At 39.4% G+C, this 20,726-nt stretch overlaps 1 protein-coding gene across 1 annotated transcript in view; it reads right to left on the bottom strand.

Moving 5' to 3' along the window:
• Positions 1 to 3,207: 3,207 nt before the first annotated feature.
• The window catches only part of spdl1.S (spindle apparatus coiled-coil protein 1 S homeolog), a gene marked incomplete at its 5' end in the record, with an annotated part of 34,160 nt that continues 16,641 nt past the window's right edge, over positions 3,208 to 20,726 (bottom strand). The window contains 5 exon segments of the mRNA NM_001091334.1: positions 3,208 to 3,902; positions 13,044 to 13,401; positions 14,924 to 15,111; positions 17,979 to 18,082; positions 19,425 to 19,565. Of these exon segments, the coding sequence (NP_001084803.1) occupies positions 3,755 to 3,902; positions 13,044 to 13,401; positions 14,924 to 15,111; positions 17,979 to 18,082; positions 19,425 to 19,565 (939 nt within the window). The 3' untranslated portion in view covers positions 3,208 to 3,754.

The raw sequence follows: 20,726 nt of genomic DNA, 5'->3' as shown, positions 1-20,726 counted from the left end.
GGATAATGTTCAAGCACCAGTCACAAAGTTTAAGTTACGCAGGGGTTGGATATTCCAACAAGACAATGACCCTAAACAAATATACAAAGACATTTATACAGAGGGAGAAGTACAATATTCTGGAATGGCCTTCACAGTCCCCCGACTTGAATATCATTGGGATGATTTGAAGCATTCTGTCCATGCTCAGCAGCCATCAAATTTAACTTTACTGGAGAGATTCTGTATGGATGAATGGTCAAAAATACCACCATCCAGAATCCAGACACTCATCAAAGGCTATAGGAGGCATCTAGAGGCTCAACTAAGTATTGATGTAATATCTCTGTTGTGGTGCCCAAATTTATGCACCCGTCTAATTTTGTTATGATGCATATTTTCTGTTAATCCAATAAACTTTATGTCACTGCTGAAATACTTCTGTTTCCATAAGGCATGTTATATATTAAAAGGAAGTTGCTACTTTGAAAGCTCAGCCAATGATAAACAAAACTCCAAAGAAGTAAGAGGGGTTCCCAAACTTTTTCATATAACTGTAGGGGGCCTATTCATTAAGTTCGAGTGAAGGAAAAAATACTTTGAATTTTTTTTGGCTACTTCGACCACGACTTTGAATCGAACTATTCGAACTAAAAATCGTTCGACTATTCTATTTGAAGGATAATCCTTTGATCGATGGATCGTTCGATTCGAAGGATTTAATCGTTCAATCGAACGATTATTCCTTCGATCGAACTATTTCTGCAAAATCCTTCGACTTCGATATTCGAAGGATTTTAATTCCCCAGTTGAATATCGAGGGTTATTTAACCCTCGATATTCGACCCTTGATACATTTGTCCCAATGTGTATTGAAACTTTCTGGCCGCCCTTGAATAAACGGATGAACAAGGATAACTCCTGTCTTCACAGTTTCGATTACTACTGAGCCAGTGTGACTAGCATCAATGTTACCCACAATCCGTCATTTATTCAATTCAATGATGTTATTGATTTTTCAGTTCTGCATTTTTTTTCTGCCTATAAAACAGATTGCACAGGAAGACTATTGGAATTACAATTCTCACTTTATAATATTTTATTGCTTTGATTTGTTAAATTGTATTTACCTTCTTTGGATTTGTTAGAATGTACTTTATTATTAGGGGCTCTTTTGACACAGGCAATGGTTGGTTTACCAACAAATGGATCACGAGAAATAAAAATAAATTGAGATCACAAGCGACTACAAAACCTTAATCTACCGGCAAGGGCTCCTCTTGGCAGAAAAAGGTACAGCTCGAATACAGTCCTCATAGAGTCAAACCAACATGTTCTGAAAGGTTTTGTGTCCCATGCTTTGGTTAGGGACCGTGCATATACAGTAAAAAAATTGTAGATTTTACTGTATTGTGTATGAATTTAGTCCAAAAAGCTGCAAGGGACCCTACAGACCATGGTGGTCGTGGTAAGAGGGGAAGTACCTTCAAATTTCTTGTTCTTTCTTAAATTCTCTCTCTATGGGCAGATTTACTAAGGTGCGAAGTGGCTAACGCCATCGTCAATTCGCTAGTGTTACTGCCCACAGGGACATCACCAATTTACTAACGGGTGCAGGCGCCAATTAACTAGTGGTCATTCTCACTATCGCCAGGCCACAATTTGCTCTGGCGAATGGACGTTACTCCGCGAATTCAATAAAATGTGGATTTTACTGAACATCCAGCTCAGACCAGGCCAAGTGCAATGGAGTACATAGATATTCCTCATTCTTCTGTCACTTACATCATAATCTGTTACATCAAAGTTCAAAAAATGCTGGTGACTTCCTTATTTCAGAGTGATAGGCTGCAAAAGTCCTTAAAAATTTTTTTTGGTAACCAGTATCTTCCATACATTTTCTAACATATGAAACAAACTATACAGTGGGCTCATGTGTAGGGCATTATAACAACTCTATTTTCTTTATTAAGGTTCCCTGGACATGTGTAATGAACAGTGTAAATGTAAAGTATTTGTCGTCAGCGATTGGTACCCAGTACGAAACTCTGCATGTTAGTGAATTGGCGTTGTCTAAACGAATTGTCGCCTTACGAAGTGTTGTGCTGGGTGTGAAGTGGACGCTGGTGAATTTTCACTAGTTAGTAAATATGCCCTAAGTATACTCTCACCACTCAACATTCCTGTTTGCCCACCATCACTTGGAGGGGCCAAGGATTTCCAGGTCCAAATCTATGCAAGACATACAGTATTTTCATTATTCCTTGAGGAAGGAGCTGGATTATCCTTTGCCCCCCCTCACATATCCTGCATTAGGCTCCACCAACTAAATGAAAATCCTTTGCCAAATTCAGCAAATGATCATGGAAGCCCATGAAGTTCTCAGTACTTCTTCCTTCCTTGGTTGCTTGATAGCTGCAATATGACTGCATTGATAATGCAGAAGGAAACTGCTATTTCAGTTTCCCATGATTCTTTATCAATGCAATCATAACATTACTCTTTCTCTCTAGACCAGGGGTCCCCGACCTTTTTTTTTTACCCATGAGCCACATCAAACTTTAGAGAGAGTTGGAGAGCAACACAAGCATGACAACCCATTCCTGGGGGTGGTAATAAAGGACAGTGATTGGCTATTTGGTATCCCCTATGTGTACAGACAGTCCAAAGGAGGCTTTGTTTTGCAGTACATCTACTTTTATGCAACTAAAATTTGCCTCCAAGCCAGAAATTCGAAAATAAGCACTTGCTTTGAGGCCACTGGGAACAACAGCCATGGGGTAGAGTCCTAGGTAGAGATCATTTTTTTGAACCAGTACCCGCATTCTTACCCGCTTGGACCCACTACACAACCCACAAGTACCTTATCCGCAACCCGGACCATCAAGAATCAGAAGTGCCGTCATTGTAAACCGAAAATGACATCATCAGTAAAAATCTCTTTTGAGAAGATCCGCGACCCTCGTCTGTACCCGCATCCGGAACTTCTACCCGCAAGGTCCTCATGTTTCTTCGGGCAACACGTGGGTACCAGACACGCTGCAGGACTCTAGCATGGGGTTGCTAAAGAGATACTGGTGTGGGATCACTGCTCTAGAAAGGCCAATTATGACCCATAAATAAAAAGTTCATAGTATTTCTAATTAAATAAAATGTTATTTTTTATTTATGTTATCATTGTTCTACATATATATTCTGTAACAATGAATAATAAATGTGAGTAGCTTATTTTGCCATTAAACACACCTTTATTATCAGGTACACAGAAAACAGGTGTAAGAAATTGTTAATGTGTTGTACTAGATGCCCAACGCTTAGGCTATAAAAATAATGCACTCATTAAACAGTACAGAACTGCAAATTTAGATAACGGAATCATTGTAAAAATACTATTAGACCCCCTCCCCATTATGTAGGAAAAGTTACTGAACAATGTATAAAACAATCCTTTGAAGTGTAGGGCACTTAATAGATGACAGTTGTTGCCGGCAGTGTTGCTTTTGCAAAGTTGCACGCATACATTATTTCAACATCAGAAAAAAAAATGAACAAAACCAACACAAAAATATTTTACATAAAACAGATATTTACATGAACATGTAACAATCATACCGATACTCTCTGTTGATCATTTCGGTGCTCCTCCTCCTTTATGTTGGACTCCAATCCCTGACATTACATAAGAAGGCATAAATAGATCTACAGAGCTTTTAAAACATCGAGGACATTGTAGGCATAGTTTGTTGTTGAAAATAAAGCATTCTACTTCAAAGGTTTATTGCTGGGGGCACTGGGCTGTGGCAGGCTTGGACGGCACGTGGAGAACAGGAGGAGCTCGGAGTCGAGATTTCCTCTCTTGCTTTCGCTTTTCCTGCTCTTCATCGACTTTCTTTAACTCAGACGTGGACTCCTCATAAGTGGACCTACAGGTAAACAGTCATTCTAATTTGAAATGGATTATGCCAAGATGCAAGCTGTGAGTATTGTTAAGATTGTCAAGGTAATCAGGACTGCTCAGAGGTGCCATACGCTCAACAATTCCATGTGAAAGGACACTGCTCAAATGAGCAAGTCTTCTCAAGTCATTATCCAACACGCCATACTGTAAGAAGCTTTTGTGTTTTACAATCTTTGGCTGACAGATGTATAGGCCTAGTAAGGAAGGCAATACTTTTTATGGCAAAACTCTTGTATTAATCTCTATTAAGGGAGATGAGGTATATTGACCATATCTTTCCCACTAGATTTGTGGGTGAGGCAATACACATTCATATAATAAGAACTGAATGTGTATTGAATTTTAATTAGCTTTATATACTCAAATATGTTTGTTTTTTTCCATTACAAGGGCCGGATTTACATAGCGGGCGCCCCTAGGTCCACTGCTGCTGCATAGTTAAATTGGGTTAAAAAAAGAAAAAGTTCAACCCCTCCAAATGAAAACCCAGCATCCATACACACCCGCCATACCCTCATATAAATTATATATACCCATATCTATACTAACTATAGAGTTTAGTATCACAATAGCCGTTGATATTAGGTCTGTCCAAGAAATCATCCAAGCCACTCTTATAGTCATTAACTGAATCAGCATCACAACATCACCCGGCAGTGCATTCCACAACCTCACTGTCCTCACTGTGAAGAACCCTCTACGTTGCTTCAAATGAAAGATCTTTTCTCCTAGTCTGAAGGGGAGGCCTCTGGTACGGTGATTCACTTTATGGGTAAAAAGGTCCCCTGATATTTGTCAATAACGTCCTCTAGTATACTTGTTCATTGTCTCGTCGGATGAGTAGGGATTAGCATTACACCAACAATCTATAATGTTTTTGCCGTCAAAACGCAGTCTGGGGATATCCTTACACATGAAAAGCAGATGGCCATAGATGTGCCGATTTACATTCACAACTGACGAACGATTGTGCCATCTCCCGACCTGCCACTAATCATTCAGATCAAATAAAGTAGTAAAAGAACAGATCAGCTGATGTTCTGCCCCTGACAGCAATCATATGAAAGTTTATGTCCGACAAAAGCTAGTGACAGTCTCCCACTGATATCGTCAGATCGGCAACACGGCAGAGATATTATCGGCAGCCACCAGAAATTTTCTAACCTGTCCGATCGTCGGAACGACCGATCGCCATGGAACTAAAAATGTCGGGACTTTCCACGCACTGCCCGAAAATCGTACGAAACGGAGATTTTTACGATCGGATCTTTGCGTCTATGGACAGCTTAGGGCAAGGATGGGTAGGGATTAGCATTAGACCCAGCATCTATAATGTTTTTGCTGTCAAACCGCTAGTACACTGGGATTGCAAGGGGGCAAGATGAAATGAAAACGTTGCTATATCTTAACAAATGGTGCAGAACTAAACAAAACATACTATTTCCAGACGTAACTAAAAATCTCTCTCTCAGGTGATAGATTTCCTAAACATTCTGAACAATGAGCTTTTTGAGTTAAACAGCAACCCCATTCATTCCCTTAAATAAAAACTGTTGCAGGAATATAGGAGGCTGCAGCTGCAAAAAGATGGTGAAACTCCGGTGCAACATTAGCCTAAATAAACAGTGCACATTTATTAGGAATGATCCCCAACCCATTCCATCTATATCCGTAATCACCTCTGTATTCCTTTGTCCCTAATTAAACAGTTATTCTGATACACAAAGAGTATAGTGTACAGTATATCAAACTAAGCAGCCAACAACAGAACAGTTATCAGTGTGCAACATATATATGTCGTAGCCTATGTCACAGAGAAGTGGAATATATTAAAATGACAAAGTCATACAAAGAAGTCTATGGAGCTCTAAAGCAGACAGGGGGCATTAAAAAAAAATTCCTCCAGTTGAGCAGCCATGACCTTTCTCATTTAAGAGGTCATAGATCGTAAAATTAAAGATCTTAATTTTCTTATTGGTCTTTATTTTATAAGTTTTTTTGTATTTTTGTATTTCTTGTTATGTAACTCTTCTGCTTGGAACTGAACCAGTTATCCAATTGCTGGGAGTTAAGAAAAAAAAAAAAAAAAGAATATCATTAAAATTGAGGACTCAGTCTTTTTTCTTTTGGTTTCCGGGATCAGTGACAACAACAAGCAAATTGCAATTTCAGCCGCAGGCTGAAAGGTGCCAGAAAAGGGAGGCTCTTTATTAAAAAACCATACAAAAGAAAATATGAAGATCTATTAGGAAGTTGCTTAGCACAGGTCCATCTACAGCATATTAAAAGTTTGTGTAAGGGCAGGAGCACACAAAGCCACTTGGGGAGATCTCCCCGAACTGCCTCCCCGTCAGCTAGAGTTTTAATTGCCGGTCGGATGGCACTCGGAACTCTTCGGTTTCCGATGTTGCCTGAAGTTTCCTAGTGAGGCAACTTCGGAAAACAAAGCACTCCAAACGCGGGGAGGCAGTTCGGGGAGATTAGTCACTCGAAGAAGAAGCGATTTGTTGCTGGCAACTAATCTCCCCAAGTAGCTTCATGTGCCTCTGCCCTAAAGGAGATTTCCACTTCATTTTCTTCTGAAGTTTAACATTTTGCTAATCACAGTCATAGATCCTCTATTATAGTGGACAAATCTGCTGTAATGCCCTACACTAGATCCAAAGATATTTCATCTCTTCAGAAAATCCCTTTTCCATTAAGAACATAACTTTCCTCCCCTAATAAGTTCAGCCTTCAAAATATACTCAAAAACGACACTATTTGGCTTCTTGAATTATATATCCAAACGATTGTTCCTCTCAAATCCATTTAAGGCTGAAACTGCCAACACCAGACAACGCTTTCCATCTGCACTTACTTCAACTTTCAGCTTCGTACCTGCCTATATCATCTGCCCAACTAGCCATTACAGATTTAACCTCTTTGGTATATTAGGTCACACTTATACCCTTTTATGGATACAGACCCACTTGAGAAAGCTTGCCGATTCTCTGCATGCGCTCCTCTTCAGAAACGGCGGCGATCCAATGTGCGGCGCTCGATTTCTCCTCCCTACCTTCTATAGGAGATAGCCAGGGAGGAGAAATCGGGCGCCGCACGATGGATTGTCACCCTGTCGCCGTTTCTGAAGAGGAGCGCATGCAGACAATCGGTAAGTAATTTCTTAATAAAAGCCTTGAAATGTAAAAGTTAAAACTGTATATAACTGTATATACAAAGTATACATTTTTTTTATGTTACTGGTCCTTTAAGAAATAACTTCCTGAAACTCCGCTTGAGCTCCTCTTCAGAAAAGGAAATTTGGCGATCCATTGTGCAGCGCACAATTTCTCCTCCCTGGTTTTCTTATAGGAGATAGTCAGGGAGGAGAAATTGAGCGCCGAACGATGGATCGTCGCCGTGTCGCCTTTTCTGAAGAGGAGCGTAAGTGGAGTTTTGGTAGTTATTTCTCAATAATGACTTAGCGATTTCAAAGTTAAATTTGTCTTTGTGGTTTCTTTTCATTGTATACTAACGAATTAAAAAAAAAAAATACAATTTGATGTTACTGGTCCTTTAATTGAAATGCTTTGCCTCTATCAGATTACACACAGGGGCATGGCTGTACTGGTTGTAAGAAGCTTGGGGTCCAGCACAGGGAATAGATGGCAATAGGAGGCCTATGCAGAATGCTTCTGATTGAACAGACCTCTTACATAGGAATGAAACCAGTAAATCACACTTCTTGTAGCAAACTGACAGTTGACAGAAAAAAAAAAAAAAGACATTAATAACCTGGTTCTGTAAAATGGCTCATTTAAGAAAATTAAAAATAAATGTTGAAGTGCTCATAAAAGCTTTTAGCTAGCCTTTCACATTTCTAGTAAACATATTTTCAGTAATTAAAGTAACAGTAAAAGGATAAGGAAGTGTGGAAAATTAAAAAAAAAACAAAAAACTTTTATCTGCAGATGTTCCTTAATACTGTTAAGTGAACACGTTATTAATCCCATTTAGTGCACAAATTTATAGGATAAATCTAAACATTAATACATTTTAGAATGAGACAAGGCATTTCATATTTTTAAGAAGGAAACAAGACTCTCCGTATGGTGCAACAAAAAAAGTGGAATCACTGGGGGGGAGGGGTGCATCAAGTGATGTTCTTATGCTTAGGAAAACAATTAGAAACCTTTCTCAAATCTTTCCTAAGCGGAAAAACATCAGAGCAGCCTCTGTCTTTCTCCTGACAACTTCCTTGACTACTTGGTGGTCAGAAACTGACCAGCAGGTGGCGCTGTTGGAACAAAATTCATTCATATTAACAGCACATGTATCCCTTAATATCTTGGAAGAAAAAGAAAATAAATAATGAATGTAAATTACAAAAGTGCTTAGAATAGCCCCCTCATCAGTTTTACATTCACTTATTTTAAAGGTTTACTTATCCTTTAAGTTCAGCTTTTCACTCTACTGTGCATGGACACCAAGCAGGAAGAAGCTTACTCTGTGGTGCTCACACAAAGAAGTACCCTGGGCTGGTTCAGTTACTGTCCCTGTGTATCAGGTACAGGATTATAATCACTGGCAGGTGCCTAATACTTGTCTTCCCCAAGTGATTTCCATTTTGCCTCTTCTTTAAATGGGAAGTAAACCCAAAATGAATATTTTCATGAATTATACATTTATAATTATAAGCAAATTTGCAACCTCCAATAATTTTCAGTGACTAAATAAAACTGCTATTTCAAATAGTAACTCTGTTATCTGCTATTCCCTACAGGGCTGATCCTGACTACTTGAACTAAAGAAACAATGCAAAGTAATAATGTCTGCCTTAGCTGATACTCCAGTCCCCATAATGCACATTTAGGGGGTTGTTTATTAAAGTCCGAAAATTTGAGTTATTTTTACTATAAAAGCTGAATATTTAGTGGAAAAGAAAAAAACTTGAATTTTTCAGAATTTATTATAGCTCGGGGATGAAAAGGTCAGAATATGAAAATTTGGTATCTCAGACCTGCTGAATTTGTATACAAGTCAAGGAGAAGGCCTGAAGATATCCTGATCTGCCCTGGGTTTTGTGTTATAATCTGAAGATTTTGTGGTTTTCAGGCAAAAATCCTAAAAAAATAAAAAAAAACAACCTGATTTCTCGGGTGGAAAATCCAGAAAATGCATACGATTCGAATTTTCGTATGATTTTCGCGATTTTTTCCCCGAACTGGAATTTTTTGGGAAATTGATAAATAAGACTAAATAACCCGCGTGGTTTGGTCAGAATATATTTCAGAAAATAATGACAAATTCGGATTCTGAAAAATAAACCCATAGGGGCACATTTACTTAGCTCGAGTGAAGGATTCGAAGTAAAAAAAACTTTCGAATTTCAAAGTTTTTTTTTTGGGTACTTCAACCATCGAATAGGCTACTTCGACCTTCAACTACAACTTCGAAACGAACGATTCAAACTAAAAAATTTTCGAATATTCGATAGTCGAAGTACTGTCTCTTTAAAAAAAAACTTTGACTACCTACTTCGGCACTTTAAACCTACTGAGCATCAATGTCAGCCTATGGGGACCTTCCCCATAAGATTTCTAAGCTTTTTTTGATAGAAGGAAAATCCTTTGGTCACTGGATTTAAATCCTTCGAATCGTTCAATTAGAAGGATTTAATCGTTCGAATCGTTCGATTCAAAGAATTTAATTGTTCGATCGAACGATTTTTCCGTCAATCGAAGTATTTGCGGTAAATCCGATATTCGAAGTCGAAGGATTTTACTTCGATGGTCTAATATCGAGGGTTAATTAACCCTCGATGTTCGACCCTTAGTAAATGTGCCTATAGTGTGCAAGGCATTGTAAAAAGTTGTCGGATGTGACCTTACTTGTGCTATACTATTTCAAAGGTACATGTAGAGAAGAATCAGGTCCATCAATGAAGGGAAGAGCAGACAGATAATACTTCAAAAGTAAATACATTTACACATACATATAAAATGATTACATTTTTAATTGATGTGTTTGAAACGGGATTAAAATGTTTTTTTCTTTCATTGTGTAAAATGTTATATTTGGGTTTACGTCTCTTTGCATCACCATCTCGAGCTTTACGGTTGTCCGTAGAATGTTTAAAATACAGGTTTTATTAAAATAAGAGCAATTAACGGTTCGTATTTCTCACAAAAGTGAAAATCAGCCAAATAACTTGCATTAAACATAAGAAGCCATGCAGTGAATGTAAAATTCCCCAACCTAAAGTGCTGATTAACTTCATTGCTGTGCTTTTAATCAACTGTGTGTTTAAACGATCAGGCTTTAAACTATTAAGCAAAAGTGTTGCGCAAACATTCTGCTATAATCCTTCATTTATATAGTGCCAGCAGCAATTTTACAGAGATCGTTCATCATTGCACATCAGTCTCTGTTTGCCAAATCAAAATACAAGTGGGAACTAAAACGTTTCACCTAATAATAATAATAATAATAATAATAATAAGTGTATAGTAATGCCGTGTGCATAAAATGTGTTCAATGAATTGCTTATTTCAATTTAAAACACATTTATAGATTGTGAAGTCATACAAAGTGCAATATACATAGGGTTAAAAGAAAATATCTATTCTATAACTCACAGACATTACTGCGTTTGATAGCATTTAAAGAAACTTTATATACAACCAAGTTTCCGAAAGCTTCCTTGCTGCCAAATTAGATTTAGGGTAGAGGCACACGATGCTATTTGGGGGAGATTAGTCAGACAGCGACAAATTGCCTCTTCTTCGGGTGACTAATCTTCCCGCAATGCCTTCCCGCCGGCTAGAATCTAAATCGCCGGAGGGATGGCAGTTGGAGTGCTATCGTTGCTGGCGGGAAGGCATTGCGGGGAGATTAGTCGCCTGAAGAAGAGGCAATTTGTCGCTGGCCGACTGATCTCCCCCAAATAGCATTGTGTGCCTCTACCCTAATTTGGCAGCAAGGAAGCTTGTGGAAACCAGGTTGTATATAAAGTTTCTTCAAATGCTATTTGTTGCCAGGCGACAATCTACCCGAATTTCGCACAGCGACAAATCTCTTCTTTGGGGAAACTAATCTCCCCGAACTGCCTTCCCGCCTGCTAGAATGAAAATCGCCAGAAGGATGGCACTTGGAGCGCTTCGTTTTCCAAAGTCGCCGCACAAGGAAACTTCGGGTGACTTCGGAAAATGTATCGTTCCAATTGGCATCCCGCCGGCGATTTTCATTCTAGTGGGCGGGAAAAGCAGTTCGGGGAGATTAGTCGGCAAATTGGGAATTTACATTTGTGGAATGTTATCAATTGTCACCTGTATCAAGGTCGACAGTCTGCATCTCCGTAGATTGGGACAATCGTAAACAGATTTTATTAAAGGGGAACTATCACGAAAATGAAAATTTAATATATGCTTCAGTATACTGAAATAAGAAATTTTCTAAATATAATCAATTAAATATTCTGTTTCTGAAATAATCAAGTTTATGTTCACTATCCCTCTCTCAACATGTCACTCTTCATGCAGCAGTTGGGTATCAGATATTCATTGACAGTTAGATCCAATATATCTTATAGGGGGCTCCTTTTGCCTAAAAGATGTACTAGAGCTCACTATTAAAATCACCAGACATGTCTCTCTACATGCAGGATTTTTGCAAAAGGCAGGTATTTTGTTTGATTTTGTTTGTACTGGAATCGGTTATTTGAGTGAGCTCAAATTCATCTCCTAGGAAAGGAATCCCCCCTATAAGATATATTGGATCTAACTGTCAATGATTATCTGCCATCCAACTGCTGCATGACGACAGAATGAAGAGAAACAAATACTGAGAGAGGGATAGTGAAGATGAACTGGATTATTTCGGAAACGGTAAAGAATATTTAATGGATTGTATTTAAAAAGTTTCTTATTTCAGTATGCTGAAGCTTATATTAAATTTTCATGATAGTTTCCCACAAAGGTTTCTTAACAAAAGTAATTTTTAAAGGAACACGTCTCCAAAAGGAGAACTTCCCATTTAACTAGTGCTATATCTGCTAAGAACTAAGAAATTGGGATTTGCAAACTGGGTCATTTCCCACCTGATTACAGCATAGGTTGTACCCCATGTGCCACAGGAGGCCTCAAGCCCTCGCCTTTTATCTCGGTCTGACCTCCTACTCGCTGATTACTATGGTAATTAAATGGCAAATCCATAAAAAATGAAATCATTAAGAATAACTGCAAATCAATTCAAAGACATAAAAGAAGCCTATGTTTAGATGAACCAACCTATTCATTACATATAATCATTCAAGAACAAATTCAAGTGTGAGTAAATCGAGTTGCCCCAGAAAAGGTTACCAACTCTACCAGAATGTTAATAAAATAATACTGCTTAACTAGTAGGTTGTAGGCAGGTGGAGCACCTGCCCTCCCTCCACCTGCCTACAACCCGCGCCCGACTTCCCTTCATAGACCCCTGCCGCCCCGCCAATGAAGTCATAAAAGGGGCGGGGTGAGCAGGTGAGTGGCTATAAAGCTGGAAGCCGGCAGCTGAAGGAGCCGCCACCTGAAAAGGGAGGTACGGGGTCGGCCTGAACCCGACCGACCCGTGGGTAAACCCACCGGTATCGGGCCGGCCCGCACATTACTATGCTAAAGAAGTTTTCATAAGACATACAGTACAAAATACAAGATTTTTCTTTGGGTTAATCTAAATATACAATTAGACACTTTACTTTCGTACAATTTTTCACTGATTTTTTTTTAAAAATAAAAGTTAAACACTCAACCTGTAGCCAGAACAAAATTGTACTGTAGATATGAGGTTAGTAACAGTATTCCAGCAGTGTCCAAAGTAGTGTGTAAGAAATTATTTTGGAACACACATAGACTGTTATAAACATTAAAAAGGAAAAAAAGCTTTTAATGTTCTTTAAAACCGTATTATTCAAGGCTTTTTGAAAGCGCTAAAAAAGTTCAGTCGAGGTAACCGGAATGGAGGAAACAGACACCATGCAAAGCTTAAGATAAATAGGAAGAAGCGGATAGCGCAACTCACAAAGCGAAAGAAAAAAGAAGGTCTTCCTTGAGCGGCCTGTGCAAGTATAGTAGGTGACACTGACCTGGGGTGGGTAGAAGTAATGGTGCAGTTATTTGCGTTTCTTTTGTTTAAATCTGGAGTATCCTTTTCATCTTCCATTATCCTCACTCGTTTGCGTTCTTTCGGAGGTTGACCATTGGGCTGCTCTTTCGGTTTTAGTAAAACGGAAGATGGGTCTTGATCTTTAGTAGATAAAGATAAATCTTCTTTAGGAAGTTTTTTGTCATCTGATGATTCTGCTGTGCATGTTTCTCCTGGAGTTGCATCAGAGAGACCATGAGCTTCAGTGCCTGAAGTCACAGCAACACTGGTATTATCTATCAGACAATCAAGCGGGAGCTGCTCTTTCCTTCGCTTCTGAGTGCGTATTTTACCCATTTCTAAAAAAAATAAAAACCTGTGTTTTAAGAAAAGCTTAGACTTTTTTTAAATTGAGCTTAAAAATGAACATCTTCTGTCAATATACCGATTCTACACAAGCCTTTATCTACACAGTCTGACTTAAAGTGGACCTGTCACCCAGACATAAAAAGCTGTATAATCAATCTCCTTTTCAAATTAAACGTGAAACCCATATTATTTTTTTTATTTAAGCATTCATAACTGTTGTACACTCATTTAAAAATCTCAACTGTCAATCAAAAATTGCCTGCCCCTCCTCTATGCCTTAGGCATGGCTGCAGAGCAGGCAATTACTTTCACTTTCCATTCAGCACTTCCTAGATGTCACTGCTCTCCCCACATTCCCCCTGTTCTCTTCACCATTTAATTGTGTAGCCAGGGCATGGGGATGGACATCAGGTCCCCCATTCTGGTGCACAAACAAGATTCTGAGTTGATACAAGGCTTGTCTTAATAACAGTGTCCACAAAATGGCTCCTGCCTGCTTGCTATAATTATTAATTCCCAGACAGAAGGAAACAAGATTCAAATAATTTTTAAAGTTTAATTTAAGTTAATTTTGCTTGACTAACATGATAAAATAGGATTTGGAATTATTTTTTTTGGGTGACAGGTCCCTTTTAATAAAAAAGGCATAATGGTCTTTATACATTTCTGTTTGTTATGTCTGTATTCAACCACGTTTAAAGGGATTCGGTCATGATTTTTAAGGTGCAGTTTTTATTTCTAAATTACACTGTTTACACTGCATATAATCCACTCTACCATGTAAAATTTAATTCCTAACCCAATTGTATTTTTTTACAATTGTAATATTTATGTGTAGGCAGCAATCTCAGGACATTTTGCCTGGCCATTTGCTTTCAGAAAGAGTCAGCACTTTAGGATGAAAATGCTTCAGGCAGGCTATTGTTTCTCCTACTCAATGTAACTGAAGAAGTTGCAGTAGGACATGGATTTTTACTATTGAGTGCTGTTCTTATATCTACCTGGGAGCTGTTATTTGGTTACCTTCCCATTGCTTTGCTGATGGGCTGCTTGCGGGGGAAGGAAGGGGTGATATCTCTCACATGACTGGGGGCACCTGGGAAACTAACAATATGTCTAGCCCCATGTCAGAATTCAAAATTAAATATAAAAAAATCAGTTTGATCTTTGGAAAAACAGATTTCATTGCAGAAGTCTGCTGGAGCAGCACTATTAACTGATGCATTTTGGAAAAAAAAATTCTCGTGACAGTATCCCTTTAAGGTGGCTGGGCCAGAAACAACCTGCAACTGGAGCAGTAAAAGATTCACAGGGCTACACAAGTCTATGGTCCAGGTATTCATGTATATACAATACTGAAATGGACAGAGCCAACTACAACTTAAGACTATCAAATGTGTGGATTGCATCTTTTAATGAAATGAAGAATAATTTCAGCATATTGTGATTGTAGTTACCCTACATACAGTAAGCATGTAAGCTGATCTCAGTAAATTGATTTATAATTTATACCATCTGGTTCATATTTCATTTTCATCTCATCCAAATTGACACGAAGTTTCATATTTTCGCCTTGTGAGAGTTTAAGATGCCTATCATTTGTGAAAAGCTTCCGTTCCAGTTCCAAGACACGCTGGCTCTCCGCTAGAGCTTTCATCCGTTGCAAAGAGAGTTCGTCTTTTACCTTATCAATCTCCTTACTGCAAACAAGAGAAAATCTAAATTAGATTTTAAATATGAGTATTAATGTAATTCAATTTCACCAAAATCGACTGAAAATGGGATTAAGCTCCACCCTCCAGGAGACAGGACACTTGAATAATTAATTAAATGATGAGCCATACTTGTCTTAACCCCACACACTGTGCTCAACAATCAGTTTGTCCCAAAAATCTAACAAGAATATAACTGAAATACAATTATGACGGAATGAAAGCCAGGGATTATCCTGGACACGACCATCTGGTCAACAGCTCGGAGCCATATTGAACATAATTAATGTAAAACAGACCAACACCTTGCGGCCAAGGGATTCCTCAGATGAAGAAGTTGTGTCGAGTCTGTAGAATTTGGTCAATGTATGAACAGTGGACCAGGTAGCTGCTCTGCAGATCCGATCCATTGAAGCAGAGTTGCGCCACACCTTGAGGCTCCCATTGCTCTTGCTCTGAGTGAGCCCTGACACCCTCTGGTGGTGTTTTTTCCTTTTGACAGTTAAGCCTGTCAAGATGTTAAGATGGTTTGTTTGATCCACCTGGCGATGGTAGTCTTTGATGCTGGTAGACCCTTACATGGTCCGGCCGGAAGTACAAAAAGGGTTTGAGATTTCCGAAAGGGATTCGACCGTTCAAGGTACCACCAAAGTGCTCTGACTACATCTGGAGTGTGGAGATGTCGTTCCTTGTCATTATTAGGATCTGGACATAGTGATGGCACAATAATTTCCTGATTTATGTGGAAAGAAGACAACTTTGGGTAAAAACAAAGGAACTGTTCGTAATATTGCCTTGTCCTTGTGGAACACCAGAAAGGAAAGTTCACAGGATAGTGCTCTCAGTTCAGACACCCTTCTGGTTGAAGAAATTGCCACTAAAAACACTGTTTTGTAAGTGAGCCAGGTGTCGGAAACCAATCTCATTGGTTCGAATGGTGGGTCGAGTAAGGCTTCGAGCACCAGATTAAGATCCCAACCCATGACAGGCAGATGAAATGGAGGAATTACGTGTGCCACTCCTTGCAGAAATGTCCGTATGGTGTCCTGTTGCTAGACGGTGTTGAAACAGAATAGACAATGTTGATACTTGTAGCTTTTAGGGAGCTGAGCTTTAGACCTAGCTGTAGACCTTGCTGCAAAAAATTATAGCACTATAGGAATGTTGAGTTCTAGAAAAAACATATCAAGCTCTTGACACCAGTTGTGATAGGAATACCACACTATTGTGATAGGACTTGGAAGAAGTGGGTTTACATGCCTTTAGCATTGTCAAAATAACTTCTTCCGCTATCCTTTTTCTTAGCCAGATGGATGCCTCAACAGCCATCCTGTCAAAGAAAACAGTCTGGGGTTGGGGTGTGTCACTGGGCCCTGGCTGAGAAGGTCTGGTCTGCATTGTAGTCGATTGGTTGGTCTATCGACATTTCCTGCAGATCAGGCGTCCACCCCTGCCACTAGAGCGTATCGGGATCGAGCAAAAAATGTGTGAATTTTTCAGTTGGTTCAGATCTATTTGTGGCTGACCCCAGAGATTCACTAGCTCCGTGAATGCCTCCAGATGAAGTTCCCATTCGCCCGGATGTACCTGGTTTCGGCTGAGGAAATCTGCTTTTATGTTGGAAGATCCCGGAATGTGAATGGCCGTCAATCTTACTCGGTTGGCCTCCGCCCACCCCAATATGAATTGTGCTTCCTTTAGTGCTGCTTTGCTGCGGGTTCCTACCTGACGATTTATGTATGCTACTGTGGTGATGTTGTCGCTCTGGATGTGAACTGGCTTTTGGTGCAGGTGGTGCGATCAATGGATTAGTGCTGGTTTTACGGCCCGTAACTCTAGGATGCTGATGGAAAGTTTGGATTCCTCGAGAGACCATTGACCTTAAGCAGACAGATTGTTCCACGTGATCCCCCAACCTTTTAGGCTGGCGTCCGTGGAAATGACATTCCAATCCGGAGTCGTCCAGGATTGTCAACCACCACTGAAGAGCCTCCCTTGTCGCCTGGGAGAGACTGAGCACTCTAGACAAAGGACCTCCTTTCTAAGATGAGAGTAGGTTTGCCTGCAAGGCTCGTAGATGAATCTGTGCAAAGGGTACAGCCTCGATTTTTGCCCCAACACCTTCATCACCATGTGGACAGTTGGCTGCACCGAATCCACTGTTTTGGATTCAGGCGAACCCACCGAATCCTTCGCGAAAGATTTGGCCAAATACTGAACCGAATCCTAATTTAACATATGCAAATTAGAGGTGGGAAGGGGAAAACTTTTTTACTTCCTTGTTTTGTGACAAAAAGTCATGCAATTTACCTCCCCACCCTAATTTGTATATGCAAATTAGGATTCAGGTTCGGCCCGGTAAAAGGATTCGGCCTAATCCTGCTGAAAAAGGCAGAATCCCAAACCGAATCCTGGATTCGGTGCATCCCTAAAATAGAACTTCTAATTGATCCAGTTGGTGAAACAAAAATCTGAATAGGTGTCTAATTCACTGCTCCCTTGTTCTTTTTCAATGCTAAAATATGAAGTTCTGAAACAAAATTAACTTTATTGTTTAAGTGCAGTTACTATCATGGGATGAAACCTATACAACCACCCAAAAACAATATATACATGTGATGATAGTGCCTTGGCAGGAATTGAACCTTGAACTCTAGCGCTGCAAGGAATCAGTGCTAACCACTGTTCCATCATGCTGCACTTCAGACCTTTATACATGTGAATTATAAAAGTATAACAACATTTATATGGAATCGACAATAAAAACATAGCATAGACATTATTTGTCTTTTTATAGTGTCATGCATACAATGGCAATCATGTGTTCTTACTACAAACCCATTTGTCCAACATACCTTGAATTGACAAGCTTCATTTTAAGTAAATCAACGTAGTATGTTTCATCCCCCTGTCCCAAGCCATCACAGCTACTGGCTACTGGTCCATTTTCACAGATTTGCTGTATGTAGGACAGAGTACTTTTTATTAATGTACAGTGAGTGAAATACAAATATGTTCCTTTTAACAAAAACAGCCAATGTTACCCATGTTATGTAACAGATATTTTACTTGTGTCTGGGTATGCTTTTATTTTGAAAACAATACTTGCGTAAGATGTTTCTTAGTGCAAAAAATAAGGGTAAGTCAAAACCAAATGTCTTTCTAATCCAAGTATTTTATAAACAGTAGAATGAAAGCTTTTATGTTGGCCTGCCAGCCACCAGAGCTTAATGTTACTGATGTAGTGGCTTCTATGACTCTACTAAATTAAAGGAGAAGGAAAGCCACAATAATGCAAGCTATAAGACAATTTATTTTGTAGCATGCTTTAACATACCCGAGTAAACAGCTCTAGAAGCTCTGTTTGTTTAGGATAGCAGCTGCCATAGTAGCTTGGTGTGACATCACTTTCTGCCTAAGTCTCTCCCTGCTCACTCATAGCTCTGGTCTCAGATTACAGCAGGGAGGGGAGGAGGGAGGGGGATAAAGGAGCAAACTGAGCATGCTCAAGACCTGGAGGTTTATGCTGAAAACAGGAAGTCTGATACAGAAGCCCATGTGTACATACTAAAAGGAAATAAATGCTGTGTTTCGTTTGATAGAGGACTCAGAGCAGCATTACTTTGATAGTTTACTGGTGTATTTATATAGACCTTTCTGATAAAGCTTACTTAAAGGAGAATTCAACCTGTAATAAAAAAAAAAAACCTCCCCCCTACAATGGGTAGACCCCTCCCTCCTCCCCCGTCTACCTGCCCCCCAGGCAAATGCCCCTAATTTTTTACTCACCCCTCTGTGCAGATTCTTGCCTCGGAGTTCACGGCAGCCATCTTCTTCTTCTCCAGTAATCACGTCTTGACGTCATTTTCCACGCATGTGCAGTTGGAGTAAATTTCCAATCCCGAACAACCGTGCATGCGACGAAACGTCCGAAAAAGAAAGAAGATGGCTGCCGTGAACTCCGAGGCCAAAATCTGCACAGAGAGTGAGTAAAAAATTAGGGGCATTTGCCCTGGGGGGCAGGTAGGTTAGGGGGTCTACCCAGGGTAGGGGGGAAGGGTTTTTTTTTTTTATTACGGGTTGAATTCTCCTTTAATTTTAGCCTTTCCTTCTCCTTTAAAATCTAAACGAGAGAGGGAGATAAATGTGCACATTTGAACTAGAAAACACAACTGAAAATAATTGTAAATGCCAGTGCACTTAATTAACATCCATATATTGGCAACAGGTTATTCTGAATGGGAAACATTGAATGTTAAGAGTAAAAAAGGACAGGATATGGCTAAATTTTTAAGACAAACCTGAGATTTTTCTAGCTGTCGCACTTTCATAACAAGTGTTTCAATTTCACTGTTCTTTTGCGCTACCATAGCCTGTAAGCGTTCCAGCTGTTCAGGGTCACTATGAGAACCTTTCAGTTGCAGCAATGTTGCTATTTGAATCTAGTAGTGAAGAAAATAAATAAAACTGCAATCCATAAATCAGTTACACATTTTAAATGAGCTACTGTAGATTAAACAAAAATGCTTTGCATATTCTGAGGCTGAAAAAAATGCACTTTTGGAGTCTGAGGCATATTTACTCTCTACACTTCTAGATGAACACTTCAAGTGAAAAAAAAAAAACTATAAATGCAATGTAAAGCTTGTCTGTGTGCAGAACCAGAAGTCAGCTTCACATCAATGACCTAAAAGCACCCAAGCTTTTTTCAGAATCTGCATCTTAAATATATGTTCACATTATTACCCCCACAGCTCTCTGAAGAAACAGAAGAATAAATCTAAACAGCAGACACTGAAAAAAAAAAAATCTTAAGTGCTTTAGGTCATTGGTGTGATGCGGATTTCCGGTTCAGCACACAGAGGAATTCAAGCTGCAGTCACCTTTTTGCCTTTCTCCTATGGGACACTTTGAAAATCAAATTTAAAGGTATTCGGTCATGGGAAAACATGTTTGTTTTCAAAATGCATCAGTTAATAGTGGTGCTCCAGCAGAATTCTGAACTGAAATCCATTTTTCAAAAGAACAAAGCTTTTTTTATGTTCAATTTTGAAATATGACATGGGGCTAGACATATTGTCAATTTCCCAGCTGCCCCCCAGTCATGTGAGTTGTGCTCTGATAAACTTCAGTCACATTTACTGCTGTACTGCAAGTTGGAGTGATATTACCCCCTCCCTTTCCCCCCAGCAGCCTAACAACAGAACAATGGGAAGGTAACCAGATAGCAGCTCCCTACAAGATAACAGCTGCCTGGTAAAAACAACACTCAATAGTAAAAGCCAAGTCCCACTGAGACTGATTCAGCTACATTAAGTAGGAGTAGGGTTGCCACCTGGACGGTATTTTACCGGCCTGGCTGGTAAAAATAATGGTTGATCCCAATGTTATTAATAGGGGAAAAAGATAAATATTTAGGAAGGCCGGTATTTTTTTCCATATAAGGTGGCAACCCTAAGTAGGAGAAATAACAGCCTGCCAGAAAGTATTTCCATCCTAAAGTGCAGACACAAGTCACATGACTGGGGGCAGCTGGGAAACTGTCAATATGGCTAGCCCCATATCAGATTTCAAAATTGAATATAAAAAAATCTGTTTGCTCT

The sequence above is a fragment of the Xenopus laevis genome, chromosome 3S, assembly GCF_017654675.1.
Source record: "Xenopus laevis strain J_2021 chromosome 3S, Xenopus_laevis_v10.1, whole genome shotgun sequence".
NCBI lineage: Eukaryota > Metazoa > Chordata > Amphibia > Anura > Pipidae > Xenopus > Xenopus laevis.
Note: the sequence above shows the minus strand (reverse complement) of the source record. Positions and strands in the feature narration are given on the sequence as shown.